The sequence below is a fragment of the Electrophorus electricus genome, chromosome 4, assembly GCF_041902795.1.
Source record: "Electrophorus electricus isolate QZ-2024a chromosome 4, ASM4190279v1, whole genome shotgun sequence".
Lineage (NCBI taxonomy): Eukaryota > Metazoa > Chordata > Actinopteri > Gymnotiformes > Gymnotidae > Electrophorus > Electrophorus electricus.
Genome location: NC_137500.1, coordinates 12,042,684 through 12,058,521, shown reverse-complemented (window position 1 = coordinate 12,058,521; position 15,838 = coordinate 12,042,684). Strand labels below are relative to the sequence as shown.

At 39.7% G+C, this 15,838-nt stretch overlaps 1 protein-coding gene across 3 annotated transcripts in view; it reads left to right on the top strand.

Annotated features, from left to right (window-relative positions):
* LOC113573671 (leucine-rich repeat and immunoglobulin-like domain-containing nogo receptor-interacting protein 1) overlaps positions 1 to 14,915 on the top strand; it is an 89,453-nt gene extending 74,538 nt beyond the window's left edge. For all 3 annotated transcript variants that reach the window (XM_081712431.1, XM_027004029.3, XM_081712430.1), the window contains one exon: positions 10,843 to 14,915. In XM_081712431.1, coding sequence (XP_081568557.1) covers positions 10,855 to 12,702 — 1,848 coding nt within the window. In that variant the 5' untranslated portion in view covers positions 10,843 to 10,854 and the 3' untranslated portion in view covers positions 12,703 to 14,915. The remainder of the gene's footprint in view (positions 1 to 10,842) is intronic.
* The last annotated feature ends 923 nt before the right edge of the window (positions 14,916 to 15,838 follow it).

Sequence of the window (15,838 nt, the reverse complement as noted above, 5' to 3'; positions counted from 1 at the left end):
GTCTTTTATGGGCTCATATTATCATTCAACTCCCTTTCCTTTTTTAGATGGAGCACTTATGAAATTTTTTTTTTTCCTTTTCAACTCACTGCGTCTGGGAGGATAAATTTTAAATGAGTACACAGAAGTAACTTTGCTGAGGCACTGTTTATATATCATCCAAGAGCAACTGAATTTTTGAGCTATGAATCACAACTAACTTGCAAAATGTTTTGGTTTTTTTTTTATTAAATGGAACCTTTGAGTTTTATTGTTTATTTTATTGTTTATTTTATTGTTTATTTTATTGTTAGAAAGACAGTCAGTTAGCTCAAAGCTCCTCGGCTTGGGAATGTACAGGATGATGTGTCTCCTTCCCAAATGGTGTGTGCGTCTGTGTGTGTGTCTGTGACAAGACTGTCACTCAGGAAGGTGAAATGGGTGCTCTGGCATCTGTGCCAGAGAGCAGGCTCTTTGGTCCGGTGGTCAGGGCACACATGTACCAACAGTTGGACCTTGGTTCCAAGGTATGGTATGGTCGTTGCCTTCAGCCTTCATCACAGTGTGTTTGTATGTGTGAGATCTGACTTCCAGCCCAGCCCACCTCGTGACTCACTCACTACCACCCCTCAGCACAGCACCTTTTTATTCATTATTCAGATAACACTTTAGAGAGAGAATATTTTAGAGAGAGAGAAAGAGAGAGAGAGAGAAAGAGAGAGAGAGAGAGAGAGAGAGAGTAACATACAGGATGTAGAACAAAGAGCAATCTGCATGCATTTTATCTCCTCTATTTTACAGACAATTTGGTTTGGACTTAATCTGAGCAGGGGTGTATTTACCAAGCAGAGTGCAAGAATTTAATCTAATAGTTCACAATGTGATAAGCTCTTTCTGCAGTAATGATATGCTTTTGCTCAGTGTGCTATTTATACATGACTCATTTATTTTTATGTTTGTTAAAATTATTATTTTTTCCCCGCAATCCAAAAGTAATAATAAATGATTATCTTATATACACCAACAAGATTTCCTTGAATTTCCCCCTGTGTAGACACCATTGTGTAGACAATGCAAAAGTTTAGATATGGTCTTTATAAAAGTTTTACAAAAGCCTTTGGCTAGTGAAGGGTGAAAGGTAGAGAAAATGTGGAGAGGTGTAGTTCCGATCTGAGACTTTAGACACTATGGGTGGTGACACCTGTTTCCCTCCTCCAGAAGCACACTTACCCATTTAAGACTGCACAGATTAGAAGCCAGCTCTTAATGACCCGGGAACATTCATCTATAAGCGTTGCTGAATGGTGATTTGGTTTTGTAGATGCCTGCAGAGAGTGGAGGAGTTTTTGCAGTGTGGAGCTCCTCCTAATGGTGCTAACAAGAGGGTAGAAGACCCACAGTGTATGAACTTGTGGATTTATTATGGATCATTGCTTCTCACGAAAGATCATTTACTGGGCAGTAAAATATCGAAACATACATAGACTTTAGGAAAAAAAAGGAATGACAAAAAAATTAATAAATCACACAAAACATAAAGAAAATAAACATAATTTCTTGTTTTGATGGGAGATTTTATTTGCTCTTTCAAAGGTGGCAACTGCTTTCAGACGGAAATCAAAACACCAGCATGTTCAGCCAAAACCATCCAAAGAGAATTGCATTTTCCTGAATCCCTGAGAAGTCAAAAAGTCAAGAAAATGTGCTGAATGTTTGGAGAAGTTTAGTGTTAATTGATTTCATTGCTGGCTTAGATAAAGTATGCTGGTTGTTGAATAAAGGATGCAGGGTGAATAATGGCTCCCATAATGACCAGGCCATGAATGACATAACAGGAGTCTCAACCCCTGCTGCTCCACTATGACCTCCACATTCTGTTGTTCCACTCTGTCTGTTTCACTTGACAATGAATGAAGCAGCAGAATGAGATGACTTCACTTTGGCAGCTTGAGGAGCGAACAGTCTTACCGTTGGCACCCATAACAGTGCAAAACCATCCAAAGTCTTTCTGAAGTTCTGCAGTGTGCTTCTTGTGTGATGTTCCCATTTAATTCAGCTTTGATATTCAAGCTCGCTTGGTGGGAATTAACAGTGAATTGTTTGACAGTGAATAAATTCAGCATTCACTTCATCTGTGTAAGACAGATGCAACTGTTTTGGATTGTGGTATGATTACACAAGGAACTTTCTATGATCCCATACTGTGGTGTTCAAGGAGGTAATGTAAAAAAAAAAAAAAGAATAATACATAAATAAACCTTTGAGGACATGTGTTGCAAGATAATAAGGACATGGTCAATTTGGACATGGTCAATGTGGAGTCACTGTGGAGTCCCTCAATGTGGAGTCACATATTTATTTGCAGCAAATTAATAATATGTTGACCAGTCAAGCAAGTAATTGAAACATGTAGATATGTTTTTGGGCATGTTTTTGTATTTTGCATATCAGACCCCAGCAATGACTGTAATACCAATAATAGTCTTATTATTAACATATTCTTCCCATCTTTGCCATTTACAGCAGTAAAAATAATACACTGTTACCTGCTGTATACTATGCTGGTATAACTCATGCGATAACATTTCACACTGCAGAATATAGTGTTATAAACTGTATATGATGCTGGAGTTACTTAAATGATAAAATTTTCCTGCAGGATATATTATTACATACTACACACAATGCTGGAATTACTCAAAAGATAGTGTTCCACACTGCAGAATGTAGTGTTACATACTGAGCACGATGTAGGTTTTTGGATCTTGTTTTTTTTTTTTCACAGCCAGAAGAGCACACATAACATGACTCATTTAACAAGTCCAGGAATGCTCAATACATATTCACCCAGAATCAAAGTATCAAAATATAGTTGTTTGCTGTCTAAGATGTTCAGTTGTTGTCTTAGAGGATCATGGACACAGATTGTTGGGTTTTTACTTGCGTAAATCTTTTGCATTATTTATGTGCTTGTGAGTGCAGGGCATGTTTTGGTGTCCAATCGCACCAAGAAACACAGATAATAATGCTCATCCACTGCAGATACCTAATCATGTTGGTGTGTAGGGCGTCTGCTTATGTGTGGGGCCTCTTTGAAAGGTACTGGCAGGACCTTGTTATTCCTCCGCACTCCAGCACAAATGGTGCGTGTTACATGCATTCACAGGCTGCCTGTGGAGCAGAGGCCACTTGCAAGAAGTAAAAGCAGGATGACCTTTGAGGCAATTATTCTCTTCATGCTTCACTCTTCTTGGCCATGCTGCATCCGCATGGGCCAATTTACCATTCATGTCAGTTCACCGGGAGAAGGAGAGAGGAAACTGAAGGTCAAAATCTTCACTGCTGTGGACTCAGAGAGAAGGAAGATAAGGAGACGATGCAGAGATGCAAAGCTTTAAATAGTCCTTGACCATGTGTGTGGAGAGTGGTGTGTGCATGCATGTGCATGTGTGTGTGTATGGAGAACAGATAAATGCAATTGACTCATATTGACTGATATGTGTCATGGTCATAGGTTAGGGAGAAATTAGCTGTAGTGGATCATTGTGTGGATAACTCTGGGTCTTTACACCAGCTTCTGGAACTAGACTTTGGGTCAGGACACCAGCTTCTGGAACTACACTTTGTGCCAGAAAGTGATGAATAACAAACTCTAGTATTTATTGTTTACTACACTTATCATTGTCTAAGATAGAGCTTATGTATTTTGTACTTCTAGGCATCAGAATTGATCCCTGTATTTCTACAGTATTCTAGTTAATTGGTGTATTGGACTCTAACCTACTATACTGGCTAGGATTTCTTTCTGTGAGTCAAAAAAGAACTTTTACAAGTCGCCCTGGATAAGAGTGTCTGCTAAATGCCGTAAATGTAAGTGTGAATGTGCTAGGACACCAGCTTCTGGAACTACACTTTGGGTGAAGACACCAGCTTCTGGAACTACACTTTGGGTCAGGACACCAGCATCTGGAGCTAGTCTTTGTGTGAGGACACCAGCTGGATTTAGACCTTGGGTCAGGAGACCAACTAAATTTTGGACCATTGCATAAGTTTCAGCGTAGTTTGGCTTTAGTGGACTTGGGTTATGTTAGCTCTCACTGGTCAGAGCAGATTTCCTTTATTACTTTAAACTGTAAACTCTCCCTGCAGTCCAGAATCGTCCTCTTCAATTTTCGGGACTAAGTGGAGGGATAGAGCCATAACTATCAACACACACACCATTCCAGTTACTGTACTGAGAAAATATAAATATCTTACAGCAGTGTAGGTCAGGGTTTTGGTTAATTGTTTCATTATAATGAAATAGTTACTTTTTCTGAGGCATGTGTATTGTATTTGCTGCATCTGTGCAATTTATGTGGTAATATCGAGATAATTCCATATAAAAAGTGACTATTAAAGATCTCTTAGTGATTTTAGAGTAAGCTGAGACAGAGCTGAGACCCCACACCTTCAAAAATGATGGAGCAAAATTTATGTTACTGAATTCATTTTCTGGTGACAGTAGTTTGGAACTATTGGTCTATGTAGCTGTATTTAAGAGTAAATTCCTGGTGACTGCATGAAATTATTTTGAAATTTAATTTCTGATTTTAAAGCACCAATCCACTCAAAACATGGATGAAAGACACAGTCAAGGTTGTTCACTCTGCAGTTATCTTGATAATACCAAAATTATTTCTGGTTACACAATTCTATCTACTTGAATGGGATGAGAGCATGGTATTATCTCAAAAGCAGAATTAAAACCACTTGTAAAATCTGACATAAAATGATGAGGCATAAATAATTTGTGGTCCTTGGATCAAATAATATAGACAAATAGTATTTTCCGCATACTATGCATACACAATACAAGGGGAACTTTTTTTTCCATGGTTTCTCAACACAAGCCTTTTTTCACTGGAGGGTGAATGTTCCTGTAATTTATCCACCATGTTAAGTCATCCTAACTATATCCTATTCCATTCAGATTTGAACCATGGAATGACCTCCCCCTCTGATAATGGTTTGTCATAATTTCAGAAGTTTAATAAATTGGCTAAGATACCTGTCCAGGTATCATCAGAGCTTCATCTTTTTTTTCTCTGCTTGACAAAAACATCTTCATTGTCTATAGTACTGACTAACTAAAACTTACTTTTAGCACATGTACTATAATGCTATAACGTGCCTAACTTCCAGACATTCAAATATTCAAAGTATGTTCAAGTATATCCAAAGTATGTGCTGTATGTAACTTTTTTTATAGCCATATTTATAAAACCTCACAGTACATACATTAATCAGACTTTGACTGAAAAGGCTACATTTAAAATGAATAAACATATTTTTTATTCAAAAAATATACTGTTCTTATTGGTGCTACAAATAAATAAACAAACTTTTGCCTGTACTGGCATTAGCAAGCTAGCTAACAAACATAAATTCTGTGTAGATTGGAACTGTTTTATCACCTCTTTCATCCTTTACTTCTATAAGTGACAAAAAACCCATCTGGGTCATTTTCTATAATACTTACTGCCAAGCTAAGCCTTACTTTCAGCATTACCAACAGCTTAGTTTATACTATAAAGCAATAACATGTCTCAACAACCCTTTTTACGAACAATGTCAGCATTGTTTGTTTTGCTCATTTCTTTGTGCTTCCTCAAATAGGTAACTACTAGATTGCATGTGTAAAGAACTTTAAATATTAGCTTAATATTAGCTTGGCAGCAGCATTTAAAAATGCAGCAGAAATGTATTAAATATACATAAGGTGATAATACAAATGGCAGCCAAGTGTATATTAGCTCGTGCTTTTTTTACTGGACAAGCGAGCTGGTGAAGTCACTCATTGTCCAACCATGCTGCTTTCACATTTTGGAGAATGTCCCACCCCCCATTTCAATTGTATTTTGATTGGCTCTGCTACTAACTGTCGGTTAATGCCTTTAGGTCAGTGTTACAAGGTATTAAGAAGAATTATGTTTTTTTCATTTCCAATTAAAACAAAAAAAAAGTTTCATCTTAATTTAAAAGGGGTGAGGTATCCTCCCAGAACTGTTAGGTCAAATGCCCACTCGCCCCCTGCTTCCAGCAGCATTGGGACTGTAATAAAACAATGCTGACTTCATTTTGTGAAGTTACCTTTTATAAGTATAGTCTTTGTGGATTCTTGTGTATGTTTAAAATAATGCGCATAGTAATCCTGCAACCAATCTGTTGGAGACTTGAAGCATTCAAAGAATGCAGAAAATCTATCAGATGTGAGGTGTGTGTGTGTGTGTATTTGTGTGTGTGTGTGGGTGTTTGGTAGTGTGTATGTTGTAGAGCTCTGCTCCATTCCAAGTGGTTTTATCCAGCCTAATTCATCTATTTCTTCATGTCTGCTCAAGTGCAAACACATCCTGTTAAAGCCATAAATCCCCTGTTCATTTTACCATGTCAGAACAAGTTTCACTCTAGCTTAGGTGGTTGATGTATCGTATTTTCACAGATTTACTCTTTGCTCAGGAGTGTCTGTGTTTAATAAGGGTTAACAGGTTGAGTTGGAAGTGTACTGTCTTATCTGTTAGGAGCAGGCTTGTGTGTGTGTGTGTGTGTGTGTGTGTGTGTGTGTGTGTGTGTGTGTGTGTGTGTGTGTGTGTGTGTGTGTGTGTATGTGAGTGAGAGAGAGAGAGAGAGAGAGAGAGAGAGAGAGAGAGAGAGAGAGAGAGAGAGATGTATAGGAAGCAGCTGGTCTCTGTTGGAATCCTGCACCTTGTTGCACAGAGCAGGATGAGGATAAGAGTCGGTCCCATCTGTCCAGCATCAGCTACAATTTAAACTGCTTTACATCAGACCCCATGTGCCAGGTGTGCTGAGGCCAGGTCTCCGTCATCATGACACCCACGGTCACCTTTTACACCCGCTGCAACAGGCCCTGAGCATGCAGCGTGGGCATGACCAGGCCACAAGCATAAGAACAACCTCAACAATCTACAACATCAATACCCACAACATTAACATCAGTGCCTTTCCTGCATAAGCAATGCTTGAAGGGCTTTATTATACAAGTGGCCATTAAAGAATAACTAACACATGTTTTGGGATATTAAAACAATCCTACTAGCCTGTTGTCTCTAATTGTTATGGATGAGTGTCTTTGGGCACTGCTGCAAGCTGACTCTACACTACAGATGTCGCACAGCTTTTCTGCAGGGCTCTGATTCCATGCAGAGTAATGCTCTTCCTGCTGAAACACAACTGACTCAACACATAAAGGGCCTGATAATTCAATGATAATTACCTGAGTTCAGTCAGGTGTGGTAAAGTAGAGAAAACACTTTACACTGCTGAGGCTTATCGAGACTAGCATTTGACATTCCTGCTCTGTTTTGTTTTGGTGCTTCGGTTTAAGAACTTGCACAGTTAGTGTTTTTTGAGCTCTGGAGTACAGGAGGACATCATTGAGTGGGTTGTGGTGGTGGGGCTAAACAATTGTTTAAGCTTATTAGACTACTAAATCCTTAAAATCAAATCCATGGGCATGAACAGCCCTAATATGGCACACTATGCGCAAAGAAATGTCGCTGCTTCTCTATAATCAAATCCGACATGGGAATGGATCACTGCTCCTAATAGTGCTGGGTTCCTAAAGACAGGAAAGCGCAGAGTGCAATAACACTGGGTGATGAAATGAAAAGAAGATAATGGTGGGTGGGTGTTAAAATTAATTTGTCTGTCTTGCTCTGGCTGCATATGAACATGGCATGCAATCATGAAACAGAGTTTCAAAGGAATGCAAACTGAGAAAGACGTGGAAGAGAAGCAGGATGAAGGGCAAGTAGTGCAGTGTCCTGCAACAGTGTTTTCCTCTCTTAGAGCAGCCGAATAGCATTTCACAGCACATCCCAGCTGTCCAGCAGCTGAACTCTGTCACTTGTGCGTTCGGATACACGGCACGCTTATCTGTTCCCTCTGGAATTCCACAGACAATATGCTTCGCCGCAGAATCTCTGATATGGTGGGAAACCAGAGTCAGATTGATTTGAGCCCATGCTCTGGAGGACTTTTTTTAAAGACTAAATGTCATCACCAGACTGCCATTCACTTTTGATTTTCTTTTTTTGGTGCCAGTGTTTGATGCAAGCTGTTTGCAAGCTGTGTCCAGGAGCCCTGTCTCAGTGACAATGGTTAAAGGTTGCATGGCCTCAGTCTGTGGGCCAAATTACCATCGCCCTTGGCTACAGCATCTCTCATCTCACTCTCTCTGAAGAGGGCAGGAGCAGCTGTGGACATGTGGACATCAAGGCACACATAGATTACTAATAAGCAAATTATACTGTAAATAAGATTGTAATATTTTGTTAGTATCCTGTCAGTAGTGGTGTTAAGCTTTTTTAAAAGTGTTATTAACACTTTTCCCAGAGCTTAGTGGCAGTGTTAAAAAAGTGATGAAAATATACACTTTGTGTACATGAAGTCTTTGTTCTTTTTGTGCTTTTTGTGATTTTGAGGAGGGCCTTGCTGCAGTTGTATATGATCACCCTCACTGTAAATGGTAGGAGCAGCATGACAGTGCCTTCTTGCTTGCTCACACATTTGATGAGAACAAGAAGATGACATTGGAGGTATTGGTTAGAGAAACAAAGAGAGTTGATAAATGGGGGCTTTTTAATTCTCCTGAAAGGCTCTGTGATTAGGGCTTAAGAAATAAATCAGTTAACTTTCTAAAAGAAAAGACTAATATGAAATTGCTTCTAAATGCAAACTGAAGTGCTGTTATAGACCAATGAACGTGGACGCAGATGTAATTGGCAGTCTTGACATTTTAATTCAGTTTTGTTTTGTGCGCACAATAACTGCAAATTCACTCCTGCATTACATGAACTCAGTAACACTGACACAATAACATTCACTTTCTCTCTCCTAGCCCCCATCATCTAGCATGAATCTACTCAAGAACTCCAGAAAACCAGTTTAGTTATGAAGTTTATTCCAGAATTAGGGATCCATCACCTCTGGCCTGGAAGACAAGAGCTATTTCTATGTAAATGCAGTCAGACACTGAAAGAGCGTCCGGTTTAATATTAAAGTTCTTTACTGGCTTTTTGTACACAAGTACATAGGAAATCTTACTTGTTCTAACCTGTCAGTAGCATTAAACCTAGAACATAGTCACCACAATTACTAGACATCAATGACAACAAAGTGCATGTCTAGAGACCCAGGATGAGGCTCAATAAATTGCAAAGACATTTGAAGGACATTTATGAAAGCTATGTATCTACAGTAAGTGTATACATTCACAACTCACTTCATTAGAAACACTGCATCTAATAAAAAATACATATGGATCGCATTTATTAGGAAGACCTGTCTTATAGCTGTATTTTACTATACCCAATCTTTTGCTATGCACAATTTGTCAGCTACCCTATAACCTTTTAATCATTTCTCAGTTTCTGACCAGGTCCAACACCACTGCCGACAATATATTATTTGGGCTGCAGACCAATTTCAGCACTGACAGTGGTGGCATTGTTGCGGATGTTGCACTAGTATATATGTATCAGGCACAGAAATGGTGCTTGAGTTTTTATACATTAATGTCACTGCTAGTGTGCCACCCAAAACATCCAGCTAACAGCTGGCCTGTGGTCAGAAACCAACCATTTGTAATACCATGGATTATGGCACATACTGGGCATGGCAACAGATGGACTGTATTCTCTTTCTCTGTTTTTATGTGAGTGACTAAAAATATCACTTTTTTCTGTAATCGTGATATTGTTAAAATATTACTGAAATTGCTTAAAAAGCACTTTATAAATAATTTCATTGCAAACATTGAAACAATATGATTATCATTAAAATTTATGCCATCACCTTAATTCCAGTAATAGCCCAATTCAGGTCATGTTGTGAAATGATCCCCTACATTGGTGAGATTAGTCCCTCTATCTATGAAGTATCTCTACGGCCAGCTAGCAATGGTAGTAAGAGTTTTCTCCTGCTAACAGTGATATATGTATCACCACTAGCACTTTCTGACTTTGTAATCAAGTCGACTCTCCCTCATGCAGTCTCTGTCTTTTTCACTACTTTGCTCTTTCTTCTGTCAGGACTTAGCTGATGCAGATGGCATCCATAGTCCATACATGTCGCCTGACACTGCACAAATTGGATTACTCTCTGAGAAATGCTGATAATGGCATTAGCACCTGTCCCATTCTACAATGCCGTCATTTCATATTGGCAAATGTGCATGCAGTGATTAATGCTGAGCAGTGCTCTGGCTTTAGAGATAAAGCTGGAGTATGGTGTACGCCGAGGACACCAGACTGACAACGCAATACAACACTAGTAAAAGCCCATAATCCTCTGCTCAGCAGGTCGACTACACCTCAGCTTTAGATCTGTCATGAATATGCTACAATGGTGTGATGCAATATTTTCTTTCTTGCCACAATCTCTCCTCCATCTGCAAACTGGAGCTTTCGCCTGCAGAAGGTTTGAAGTTAAGCTTAGCAGGGACACAAAACAGAATCCAAATATGTCAGCTCTCACTATTATGCAAGTGAACACACACCTTTCTGCTGCAAGTGGTCTCCCCCCTTTTCTTCCTGTCTGTTCAGCCTTCATTAATTTTGCAGCAAATGTTCATAGTTGTACATTTTAGCTGGGTCTAGAATTTATTTCATGCACCTTGCATCATCTGACATTTTGTTGTCTGGATATTGGGATATTCTAAAAAATAATGTGTAATAAATGCCTGCTTTTATAAACAATAAAAAAGATCTTGTTATTTTGCTATTTAGGTTTCTTGTCTGGATTAAGATGAAATCCTCCTCACTGGTAGTCTTTCTTTTTCTGTCTCTCTCTCTGTCTGCACAGGTAACCGGTAGGATGGTGGCAGGAGAAGCAAGTGGGCACAGCTACCTGGTGGCGTGCTGGCAGCCCATCCTCATTTTAATGCTGGGCACTGTGTTGTCTGGCTCGACCACAGGGTGCCCGTCTCGCTGTGAGTGCAATGCCCAGGAACGCTCCGTCATGTGCCACCGCAAAAAGCTGATGTCTGTCCCTGAGGGCATTCCGTCTGAGACCCGAATGCTGGACCTCAGCAAGAACCGCATCAAGACCATCAACCCAGAGGAGTTCTCTGCCTTCCCCAACTTGGAAGAGCTGGAGCTGAACGAAAACACCATCTCCACCATTGAGCCTGGAGCCTTTAACAACCTGTATGGCTTACGGACTCTTGGACTGCGCAGCAACAAGCTGAAGCTCATCCAGCTGGGTGTGTTCACGGGTCTCAGTAACCTCACCCGGCTGGACATCAGTGAGAATAAGATTGTCATCCTGCTGGACTACATGTTCCAGGATCTGTATAACCTGCACTCTCTGGAAGTCGGTGATAATGACCTGGTGTTCATATCCCACCGAGCTTTCCACGGCCTCAACAGCCTGGAACACCTGACCCTAGAGAAGTGCAACCTGACCTCCGTTCCTACGGAGGCTTTCACCCACTTGCACAGCCTCAACACTTTGCGTCTTCGCAACCTAAACATCAACAGTATCAGAGATTATTCCTTTAAACGCCTGTACCGTCTCAAAGTTCTGGAGATCGCCAATTGGCCCTATCTCGACACCATGACAACCCACTGCTTATATGGGCTGAATCTTACCTCCCTGACGATCACCAGCGCAAACCTGACTTCAATCCCTTATGTGGCCCTTCGACATCTGGTTTACTTACGATTTCTGAATATGTCCTACAACCCGATCTCCATCATTGAGGGAAACAAGCTCCATGACCTGCTCAGACTGCAAGAATTCCACCTGGTGGGTGGTAGGCTGTCTATGATCGAACCATATGCTTTCAGAGGTCTTAATTACCTGAAGATCTTGAATGTGTCCGGTAATGCTCTGACCACTCTGGAGGAATCCGCATTCCATTCAGTTGGAAATCTGGAGACCCTTGTGCTGTATGATAACCCTCTGGCATGTGACTGCAGGCTTCTCTGGGTGTTCCGCAGACGCTGGAGACTCAACTTCAACCGCCAGCAGCCCACATGTGCTTCGCCCGAATTCGTCCAGGGCAAAGAGTTCAAGGACTTCCCTGACATCTTACAGCCGAATTATTTCACATGTCGTAAGTCAAGGATCCGGGACCGCAAAGCACAGCATAAGTATGTGGATGAAGGAACTACGGTTAACTTTGTGTGCCAGGCAGATGGAGATCCAGCTCCAGTCATTATGTGGCTTTCCCCACAGAAACACTTCATTACCATGAAAACTATAGGAAGGCTTACTGTGTTCCCTGATGGAACTCTAGAGGTGCGGTACGCTCAGATCCATGACAACGGGACCTACGTGTGCATCGCAAGCAATGCAGGTGGAAACGACACCACTTTGGCTCATCTCCACGTTCACAGCTACTCCCCTGACTGGCCTAACCAGCCCAACAAAACGTTCGCTTTCATCTCCAACCAGCCCAGTGAAAGTGGAGCCAATGAGACGAGAGCCACCGTCCCTTTTCCCTTTGACATCAAGACCCTTATAATTGCCACCACCATGGGATTCATCTCCTTCCTTGGTGTGGTACTGTTCTGTCTGGTATTGCTGTTTCTGTGGAGCAGGGGTAAAGGTAACACCAAACACAACATTGAGATTGAGTATGTGCCACGGAAATCAGATGCAGGGCTAAGCAGTGGTACTGGCGAAGCTCCTCGCAAGTTTAACATGAAAATGATTTAACCGAGCCAGGGACACTGAAAAACAGTGACAAAAATATGGACCCCTCTGTGACTGACTTTTGGATCCTGGGACTTTCTCACAGAGGAAGTGCGTGTTTTATTCCTCCCTGTCCTAAAAATGGATATGTGGCACATACATTCTTTGTTTTTGTTTGATGTTGAAAGTAAGAGGGGAGAAGTGGCATTTTTTTCTTGGCCTTCAGGGACCATTTCTTTGAAAGAGAATTTTGTTGTAAGACATTGACGTTACAGTGGATTTTTATGGGCAAAAGGAAATATATAAATGACTCAACCCTTCTCAATGTTTGTGTCAATCTCCAAAATACAAAAGAAAGACCATCATCCTCCTTTGATGTCCTTTTGCCTGCATTATATGTTTTTGTATAATTTCTTTTTAATATCTAAACTTAAATAGTTTTATCAAACAGCAACAGGAGACATTTCAGGGTTGATAAGCACATTAACTAGTGCAATGTTATATCAAAAATACTGTGTTTTTGCCATACATTTGACTTATCCATGGCCCCACATACTCCTTGAATATTCTTGATAACCAAGTAAAACACAGTAATGCCACATTAAATTAAGTGATAGTACCATATAAACAGCACTTTTCAAGACAGAGCCATTGTGTTGTACTAGGCTTTTGTTGAAATTGTAGTTACAGTCTCTTTTCTCATTTTCATTCTGAAATTCAGTGCAGATAAAACCACAAAAAACAAGTGAAAAAACGCAGCCTTTAATGCTCATGGTTTGTGTAAACACAGCAAATGGCTCAAAACACAGTGTAGTGCTTTTTACTTTTTATTTCAGTGAGTGGTTTCACTGAAGTTCTGGCTATGGATACATCAAACTAAAGCATTTTCCAGCATTATCATTGTTTGTCTCATTGCATTTCTGGAACTGGTCTAAAAAGTAAACCTTTCATGCTGATTCTAAATCATAAGTTGCTGCATATTATGATCAGGAAAGAGCTATTCAAAAGAGCCACATTGTTCTGTAGTGCTTATTATATTACAGTTCACTATAACAGCAACTTTGAGATTTAGAATCTTAATATATTAACCAGCAAATATGTTGGATGTTTATGGCTGATCTTAATTCCTAAGGGTGTAGAGTCTATCAATGCTATGTTTGATTTAGAGGTGACATCATCTCAGTGTGATCAGAATGTGGAATTGTGAAAAACAGAATAACTGCAGCTGCATTGTGTGATTTGTTAATGCCATTATATGTTTATGTAACAATCAACCATAGGATTAAATGTTTTACAAGTTCTTTAAAAGGTTAAAATATGCCTTTGTACACATTGACTTGTCCTTGTAGCAATTGTGTTAGTTAATGCATATGTAAAGACAAATAGGGGGGGGGAAATGTTAACGTGCTTGACAACCCTGACATGTTCAAACGCTGCCTTTAATAATTCTCAAAATGGTGAAAAAATGTTTTTATTTGAATAATGTTCAAATCTCCCTCTATCGCTATCCAAATAAACATTCCCAACAATTTTAAACAATTTCATTTCATCTGACTCGTAAAAAAAGTTCTTTACTATGTTAATGTTAAGTCACACAACTGGTTGAAGAGTGTGGTTAATGATTGTGGTTGAAGAGTGTGGTTAAATGACTGTGTGCTTGTGATTTTACAGGATGGTATATTTGTGTGACATCTTTACCTTACTGAAGTCCTTTGTTTATGGGTGCGGGGACATTGTGGAATTCGGGTGGATAAAGAGAGGCCATTGTATTAAGGCTAATGCTGAGTCAAGTGTTAGTGTATGCACTGATTGTTCTATAGTGCTGACAGGGTGTAGGACATGGGGAAGCCCAGATGGTTTGCTGACTACCAAACTGCTTTTAGTGTAGCTCCACCCTCAGCCACAGAAGCAAGGCTCTCCTCCTAATGTTTCCTCCTACACATTAGTTTTTTATGTGAAAGCTCCAAACCTGCAAATATGCTTCTCCCACAGCCTCTCTCAGTTCCAAGGGGGGGAAAAAATCAATTTTCTTATTTCCATTCATGCCAGGACTATGTCAAATAACGTACTCCATGACCTTCTGTTTTACTGGGGGAAAAAAGTTCAAGCACACTGAAAAATATGTTTAATTTGTTCTGTGCAATAAAAGTAATATGCAGATTCCTTTTTATATTAACACAATTTTCTTGATGTTGAATTGTTGAAAATATGGTATGTTGTATTAAACAATCTATGGAGATTTTTATAAAATATAAAAAAGTGTATCTTGATTTAACTTTTCAGCTAATTTTAATTACTGAGAGGAAAATCACTTTTAGACAGATATGGAGCATGCTAAACGGTCATACAATAACATTTTAAGTAAAATGTCATAATTTTCTAAGTGACCAATACTCATATGACAGTCTAACACAGATACACTTAATAATATGATAACTGATTAAATTCAACATATTCACTGAAGTGAGATTTACAAGAAACTGTATAAACACCTTTTCCCCTCAGAATGTGAAATCAGTTTGGCTACTTTTTTCATTAAGCATTTATGGTTGTCTCTGATCCCTATAAGCCCCCCATACTTTGTGAAAGTAACTTCTGGAAACTTTATTATTCTGAACATTATGCTCTTCAGGGACTGAGTCCAGAGAAACTAACAGGTCTCTTTAGTGGCTAGAATCAAAAACCATAGATCCTCTCAATTGAAAATTAATTTTGACAGAATTATATCCCATTTCCAATTTTGAAGATTTTTTTAAAAGAAAGAATTACATTTGTTTATTAATTTGGCTACTACCATGAGTTTGATTTAAAATATTGTGTGCTGGAAGGAATGTCCAGTTATACAACATGGCTTCCTGTGGGATGATAAACACTATGAGCTTTCCCATGGTTGCACTGAGTACCTTTAACGTTCACAGGCGGGTGAGAGAGAGGCGTTAGAATCACACACCCACCAGATGCCTTGTCACGACAGACTAAAAAGCCATGTCTCAGCCATTGCCTGAGCTCATCCAGTCATGTGAGTTCAGGATAAATTCTAATTCATGACCAGTCAACGCTGGTCAGACTATGCTTAGAAATATTCCTTCATTTAAGGTAGAAGCAAGGTTATGGTTCTCATTTCTGTTTTTGTGGTAAAAACAGCAGCTACCCAGTGTTC